The following is an 8,040-nucleotide window of genomic DNA, read 5'->3' on the forward strand; positions in this document are numbered from 1 at the left end:
TATTTTTACGGGACAGACGAAAAAGGAAAATGTCTCTATTTTTATGGGACGCATGGACTAGTTTAATATTATTCTTAAATGCTCTGAATTTCCTAGTATTTCTTAAACCCGTAAGGAAATAAAGTACTCCCTCTGTTCCACAGTAATAGAGGCATTTCATTTTCTGCACTCGTTTTGAAAAAAAGATATTAAATAGTTAAAGTGGAGAGATAGTAAAGTAAGAGAGAGAATAACGTAGAGAAGAGTCTTATCTTCAATATTCTCTCTCTTACTTTACTTTTTCTCCACTTTAACTATTTATAATTATTTTTTTCAAAATGAATGCGCAAAATGAAATGCCTCTATTACTAATTAGGAAATGTTAATTAAGTACCAAAATTTATACATCGATCCCAAATGACCTTATAGTTTTTTATGGTTGTTTATATTCAATACGGAGTAATTAAACTCTGTATATATTCGGCACAATTTTTATACGGTTTTTTTGGGCAAATCGAAGTTCTATAGTTGAACTGAACTATATACATCTCTCATCACACTTTGCTGAAAATGCCAATGTATCTGTTTATTCTTCAAATGTAAGTAAACATATAGGTGTGACAAAGTTTAGATACACACGTACATAACACATATAAGTAAACTTTGTTGCATTTAATTAAAAATGTTCGAAATATATGACATCCATGCATGTAATTTAATTTTCTACATCTAATTCTATCACAACATACTTTTGTAACATATTGATATAGGTGTCAAATAATTTTTGGATTTTCTCTCACACATGTTATATACTTAGCTACATTTTGATTTTGCAGGAATTATCCCACAGGAGATTGGTCATCTTGATTATTTACAAGACTTGGACATGAATTTGAACAAATTGTCAGGCACTTTGCCGTCAACCATTTTCAACATGTCTTCTTTAGAAAGGATTGATCTATCAAGTAACATAGTTAGTGGGGATTTGCCTTCAGAAATTGGGAACATGAAATTGCTGCGAGACTTATTCCTTCACAATAATGCTTTAACAGGTAAATTTCTAAATCATTTCCGTATTACATTATAGTACTATCTTGTAGAGACTAACTTTAAAGTTAAACCTATTCAACATTTCCGCGTTACATTGTATGACTAATAGAAACTAGAAATGTCATGTTTAAGATAAACTAGATATGTTAATTCTTTGGAGCACCAAATTTTGAAAATTCAAGAAGAATGATTTTTCGTTTTTCATTATGGATGTCTTTTAAAAATAGAAATATTTTAAATGGCATGCATAATTGGTTAAGTAAGAGAGTGACTAAAAGAAAAAGTAATTGAAATATTGTTAGTGGAAGAAATATTTTTTTCAAATAAAAAGTTTTTAATTTTAAAAGACGGACCAAATTAGAAATAGTTTCATATTAACAATGCAAATCAAACTTGAATATCTCAACCTCAGGACAAATGGTTTCTAAGGCCCCCTGTCACCAAATATATAACATCCCGAAATTTCGAACCCTAATTTTAGAGCCGTAAAAATTTTTATTGATGACGTAGGAGACGTGAATTAAATGATGAATGAATATATTTCATGAGTTCTTATGACCAAGTTGCGTCTAGGGTTGAGGTTTGGGTTGAAAAGTCAAACTCGTTGAGTATATGACGTGGCTTATGAATATTTGAATTAAAGGTGAAATTATGTAGTGAATTATTTGTTTAAGGGTGAGCGAGATTATTAGGATATTTCCATAAATACTATAACCACATTTTTTATTTGAAATTTTCGACCCCTTTATATTATTGGAGAGAAATCCTATTTTTCCGGATTTAATTTATTCCTTGGGATATTTATCCAAATTAAATCCAGAACATTCTCTATTCCTCCATGAGAAAATCGACACCCATGTTTATCCTAGGGTGATTTTCGAAAATCCCCTAATTTTGGGAAGAAGGAATTATTTTATTTATTAAATTGATCCCTTATTTGATTCCTTCCATACATAAATATAAATATTCTAGCAAATCTTACCATACCTCAAGGAGATCTTGCCATATCTTATTTTAGTTTATTTAAAATTTATTCCTTATGGAGGAATCAATATACACGCCTATTTCCAATTATTGGTGGGAAAATTATTATTTTATTTTGCTCCGTGATACTTTATTCTACTCTGAAAAATATACCAAACAAAACCTTGGCTAAATAAATAGCCAAGATTTTCGAAAATTCCTTATTTTCCTACCCTAATTCATGCCACTTTTTCTTCCTCCCTACTTCACAATATTTATTTTATTTAATTGTGGAGAATCAAATCTTCCCAAATATTCTATTTAATCTTCCCAAAACCTAACCCTAGACCACAAAATTTTCGCCCCCACCCCATATCACACGCCACTCCTCTCTCTCCACTCTCTCTCAAATTTCTTCTACTTTTCTCCAATAATTCTTCATCTTTTGAGAAGAATTAGAGTTTGAGCCTCAAGAATTGTTGAAGAATCAAGTAACTACTTTGTTTCTAACGTTCGTTTTGGCAAGAAAAGGTACCTACATATTAATCTTTCTTCATCTAACTGATTAATCGGTATTCTTGAACCCCCCTGATGTGAATCAAATAATGCTTGTTCTAATCCATGTTTTCTCCTATTTTGTACCTTAATATCATCTATCAATTAATCATTAAAGCTTGATTATTATATATTAGTTGGTAGATGTACATGTGGAGTGGGATCTGATTGAAACTGTTCGTTGCCTATCAAGATGGTGTGTAAATTCTTTTATCTAACTACCATTATCTTCGTCTTTGAAATAGTTTTGCGTGGGTATATTGTACGCCTCAATCGGAGCTCGGATGAAGAAGTTATGACCATTTGACGAAGGTTGCGCGAAGCAGTCAAAACCGGCAAAAACGCCCAGGTCGGGCGTTTTCGGCATAAAAAACGCCCAGGTCCAATGGAAACACCCGGGTTGGCATACAAAATGCCCGGATTGTCATCATTTCGCCTGGGCCGGGCATTTTTCTCGATAACTGCCGAATTTCATTGTTCAAATTGGTTTATGGGCGGTTTTTGGAGGAGAGACTTCCTTGGACGAAAAGTGAGAGGGGAAAAAAGAGAAAGAGAGGAGGAAGAAGAGAAGGAAGAAATTCCGGCCAACATTCCGACTATCCATCTCCAAATCTCAATTCCACTCAACGAGAGCATGCTTCCTATGGTTTTCATCGTGATGTTTATCATGTGTTTAGGCTAAACTCTCAATGTTGCTCCAAGTAGTGATTTAGGCTTGTGTGAATGTTTCTACACCTTTGAATCCACGTTTTGACATCGTTGATTTGTTTAATGTTTAATTCTATCACTTTAGAGGCCTCTATCGTTATAGATGTTTAATCCTTGTTTATCGTCTCTTTAACATAGATTTGGATGGACTAATCAATCAATGTGTTGTTGAATTTGAATTGTTCAGAGGATAATTTGACAACGGATTATGTAAGTTTATATAGTAGATGTTTATTTCTCCTGCACTTCCGCAGGAGTTTATAAACATTGAAAATTAGTTCATGGATCAAGTGTTCAGCTGACTGTGAACTATACGTCGCAAACATGTTCAGTGCAAGCGATTAGGTTGATGAATTAATCCCAAAATTTGTGCTTTTGATAGATGTAGAAATATGCAAGTCTATTGAGCAACTTGGAGTGACATGCTTTTCCGTTTGAGAAATCCATCTTTTGTTAATCTTTTATTTTCGTTTGTCTGAATCTTTCAAAACCAAAAATCAAATCCTTATGTTACATCTTTTTAACTTCATAAGTCTTAAACAATCTTTTACCTCCCTGTGGATCGACACTTGAAATACTACTAACGACGCTGTAATCTTGCAGTATCGCAGTATTATTAGAGTTAATTAATTAAACTTGATATCTTGTGTGAACTGAATCAGATGCTCTAAAATACGCATCAAGTTTTGGCGCCGTTGCCGGGGAGGCAATAGGTTGTTTAATACTTATTAGTTTTATTTTTGTTTTATTTTATTTGATCTTTTGTTTTGTTTTGTTAGGTACTTACTTCGTGTTCTTGGGGGTGATAGCCATCTACCACGTCTGGACTTGAAGACGAAGGAGTGTTTATATTAGGTGATATCTTTCTAATTTTTAGTTTAGTGATTAGGATTTTTTTTTTAGTTTACACTAAAGCACACACATTTTATAAGACTAACCCCGAAGTTGTCGAGATGTCTCGCTTTCGGTAGGATTAGTATATTTGTGTTGTGTTTGGTTTCTTTTCTGTTGTGTAGGTGTTCTAGAAATTCGAAAATAAAAAAACAAAAATCAGTGGATGCAAACCAGATCTAAGGGTACACCGCAATTTGGGTTATTGATATATCATAGAAGAGGACAGAATTCAGCTGTGATTGGTACACATCAGAGTCTAGTGAGAGAAAATTCTCTATTCGAGTCAAATTTTGAGGGTAGTAGCAGTGATTCAGAAGCCGAGTCTATGGCTGAAGACGACAATAATGTTCCACCACCCATGGGAAGGTTTGGCGACATCCTTAGATCGGGAGTTGATCACCCGGGGGAGATTTCCTATGCACATGACAATGTCAACATCCCACCTCACTACATTAGTTTGGTGAATGGTGGAAATCTTTTCCATGGTCGAGATGAAGAAGATCCGATGAGTCATTTGAATGCCTTTTATGAATTGACGAATTCTCATACACCTCCAAATGTAGAGCATCATCGCATTAAGAGAGCTTTATTCCCTTTCTCATTGAGAGAGAAAGCAAGGGAATGGTATGTCTCATTACCGGGCTACAACATTGCAACATTTGAGGAATTGAAGTCGAAGTTTCTCTTGGAGTACAATTCTCCAATGAAGATAGAAAAATTGAGAGATGAGATCACTTCATTCAAGCAGAAATATGATGAGTCATTTGCCGAAGCTTGGAAGAGATTTACAGACTTGCTAAGGAAATGCCCAAGTCATGGTCTAGCTCCGGGGCATGATCTTCGGAAGTTCTACAAGGGACTCAATCATGAAGGCACGGGTTTGGTTAATGCAGGTTCAAGTGGGAACTTGGACGATTTGACCCATGATGAAGTGAGAGCGTTATTTCAAAGATTAGCGAACAATCAGAGGAATTGGCATAATCCAAGGAAGGTGGCCGCGGGAGATACATTTGGTGCTACTAAGGAGTCGGAGAGAGTGTCAGCTATAGAAGCTCAAATGGCTGACTTTAGTACTCAAATTTCGTTGATGACGAATGCCGTCAAATCTATGCAGTTGACTCCTCAACCCCAAGCTGCGCCAATGAAGTGTGGAGTGTGCCAAGGAGGACATTATAAAGATCAATGTCCTAGTTTGCAAGGAGCACTAGTGGAGGATGTAAATTATATTGGTAACCGTCAAGGTTTCAACCAAGGTAACCAATATGGGAATCAACAAAACTGGTGGCCTCAACAAACAAATTGGAATCAAGCTGGTTCTAGCAACACTGCGGGTAATCAATGGAGGAGTAATGCCCAACCCTCGGGGTATGAGAAGAAGCCATCAAGTGATGATCAAGTTGCGCAAATATACTCCTTCATGGCTAAGAGCCAAAAGGAGAATGATCAATTCAAGGAAAACCTTAATGAGAAGTTTGGACACATTGATGCCACAATGAAGAACTTGGAGATGATGATAGGCCAACTTGCAACGGCTGTGCAAACTAGACCCCAAGGAGCTATTCCAAGTACCACGATTAAGAACCCGAAGGTTAATGAGAAATGCAAATCAGTCACATTGAGGAGTGAGAAAGAGTTAGAGAGACTTAGAGAGCAAGTGGAACATAGTGGCCCAAACATCTTGCACGCAGGGGCTGACAAGTTGTTAGGCTCACAAACCTCGCACGCAGGGGCGGACGAGGGGAGTGAGTGGGCCACTACAGAAGCTAGTGATGGTCTACAAGATAAAGAAGATACAAGTCGGCGTGATACAAAGAAGAAGAAGCCGTTGAGTCCGGCAATGGATCTGAAGAGTCCATTTAATTTTCCAGATTTTATCCCACCGCCTCCTTTCCCAATCAAGAATAAGAGAAAGAAAATAATTCAAGAGAAGGGGCTCGATTGGATGATGAATATTATTAGGAAAGTTAATGTAGATGTGTCATTGGTGGATTTGTTCCTACATTTTCCTAAATTCTCCAAGTTTTTCAAGGACCTTATTGCGAAAAAGGAGAAAATACAAGATGATGGTGTGGTGATATTGAGCGCATTTTGGTCACAGTTTGTGAAGGGAAAGATGCCGGCTAAGAGAAGAGACCCCGGAAGTTGTGTGATCCCGTGTGAGATGGGAGATAAGAAGTTCCCAAAGTGCCTACTTGATCAAGGCTCAGGAATATCATTGATGGCTTTGAAAACTGCGAGATCAATCGGTCTTGAAGCAAGGATCGAACCAATCGACATTGACCTACAGTTGGCGGATCATTCAATTGTTAAGCCAAAAGGAATCATCGAGGATGTCTTGGTGAAGGTGGACAAATTTATACTCCCGGTTGACTTCATTGTCATAGAGATGGAAGAGGACAAGGACATGCCTATTCTCTTTGGTAGGCCATTTTTAGCAATTCATATGTTGGAGGTTTTGTTTGCTCAATTCTTTCCTCTAGCATTTATTTTGAATTGGGTATTTCTTTATGTTTTGTTTTTTGTTGTTTTGTTATGTTTTGTAGGAGCACATTGGAGCTTATGAGGGAGCACGCCTACAATGGAAGATACACCCGCCCTCCCGCCCATATGCTATGGATTTCAAGCCAAGTTTGGGGGAGTCCTCTATCCCTTTACTTTTTATGTTTTTCTTTGCTTGCATTGGGGACAATGAAGCATTCAAGTTTGGGGGGGTTGTTTGAGTTTGAATGATTTTTATGCATGATGCATATTTTTTGGGTGTATTATATGCTAAAGGTGTTTTGAATCAATGTAATTGACGGGTGCATGCTTTATCTTCAGCTTTCTGGTTGGGAAATCTTACTTGATTTTACTTGATCTTTGAAGCTTAGGATGAATGGAATTTGTGCATTGATTTATTTGAAAGAGCATTTTGTGACTACAACCGATTTCTTGAGTTGAGGAGAGTATGAAAGTCATATGTCTTGTGGAAATTATCTTGGATCGATTTCCTTTATTGAGTTGCGTGCTTGCATTCACATGTGTTAATGATATGGGAAGATAAGGCACTAGGATGAACTCCATGGCCAAATGATCACATGCCTAGTCCAACATATGCTCCCCTAGAAGCCACTTTGAGCTTAATCCCTATTGTTTTATGCAAACACTTAGCCAATCACTTAGCTACTAAAACAAGCCTCATTTTAGCCTCATCATTGATCCATGCTACCTTTTGAGTGCTAAATACAAGTCTTGCTTTTATTGATTGAGTTGTGAGTGTTGGGTGGTGTTCTATAAAAGTGTAGAGATTTTGAGACTTGATGAAATGTATATTTGTTGAGAATGAAGCTCATAGTAGAAATGAAAAAGACGGCCTCCAAAATTGCAAAAGTCGAGGTCTTACGAAAAAAAGCATAGAAAAAGAAAAAGGAAAAAAAAAGTTTGTTGAAATAAAGATAGAGCTATTTTTAAGATGTAATTTTGTCATGAATGATCTCAAGTTTGGGGGAGTGAATGTTTGATTGTAAAGTCTTGTTGTTTGATTCTTTGGAAGAAAGTTGTATGAGGGAAGAATTTGGCTCTTGGGATTGATCTCAGACTTTGGGATTAAGCAGGAAGGAGTTCCAGTTCATTGCGACAACAATGGAGCCATTTGTCTATCTAGACACCAAATGTTTCATGAGCGTAGTAAACACATTGATGTGAGGCTTCACTTCATAAGAGATGAGGTGGAGAGTGGGAGAGTAAGGGTTGTGAAGATTGACACAGCTCATAATCCAGCAGACATGCTCACAAAGCCATTGAGCAAAGAAAAGTTCAACTATTGTTGTAGATTGGTGAATTTGCAGACCATGCTTAGTTAGAAGGGTGCAATGGCCAAGGTGGAGATGGTTAGAGTTTGTGGCCATGCAC

General features: G+C 36.7%; 1 protein-coding gene and 1 non-coding gene across 2 annotated transcripts; one reads left to right on the plus strand and one right to left on the minus strand.

Moving 5' to 3' along the window:
* The first annotated feature begins 4,312 nt into the window (after positions 1–4,312).
* Positions 4,313–6,869, plus strand: LOC148932019 (uncharacterized). The gene is made up of 2 exons (XM_089064979.1): positions 4,313–6,601; positions 6,693–6,869. Exons 1-2 carry the CDS (start codon positions 4,313–4,315, stop codon positions 6,867–6,869), a joined length of 2,466 nt encoding a protein of 821 aa, XP_088921105.1.
* LOC125202962 (small nucleolar RNA R71) lies at positions 4,865–4,971 on the minus strand. The gene has a single exon (XR_007173286.2). It is a non-coding gene; the product is annotated as a small nucleolar RNA R71 (small nucleolar RNA).
* Positions 6,870–8,040: the final 1,171 nt, after the last annotated feature.

The sequence above is a fragment of the Salvia hispanica genome, chromosome 2 (assembly GCF_029641045.1).
Source record: "Salvia hispanica isolate PSC_SH4W2 chromosome 2, Shi_PSC_v1, whole genome shotgun sequence".
Classification (NCBI taxonomy): Eukaryota; Viridiplantae; Streptophyta; class Magnoliopsida; order Lamiales; family Lamiaceae; genus Salvia; species Salvia hispanica.

Bases quoted from the DNA above. Each gene is read 5' to 3' on its own strand.
- LOC148932019 (XM_089064979.1), top strand. From the start codon at position 4,313: ATGCAAACCAGATCTAAGGGTACACCGCAATTTGGGTTATTGATATAT. The intron at 6,602-6,692 runs GTTTTGTTTGCT...TATGTTTTGTAG, and splicing joins TAGCAATTCATATGTTGGAG to GAGCACATTGGAGCTTATGA.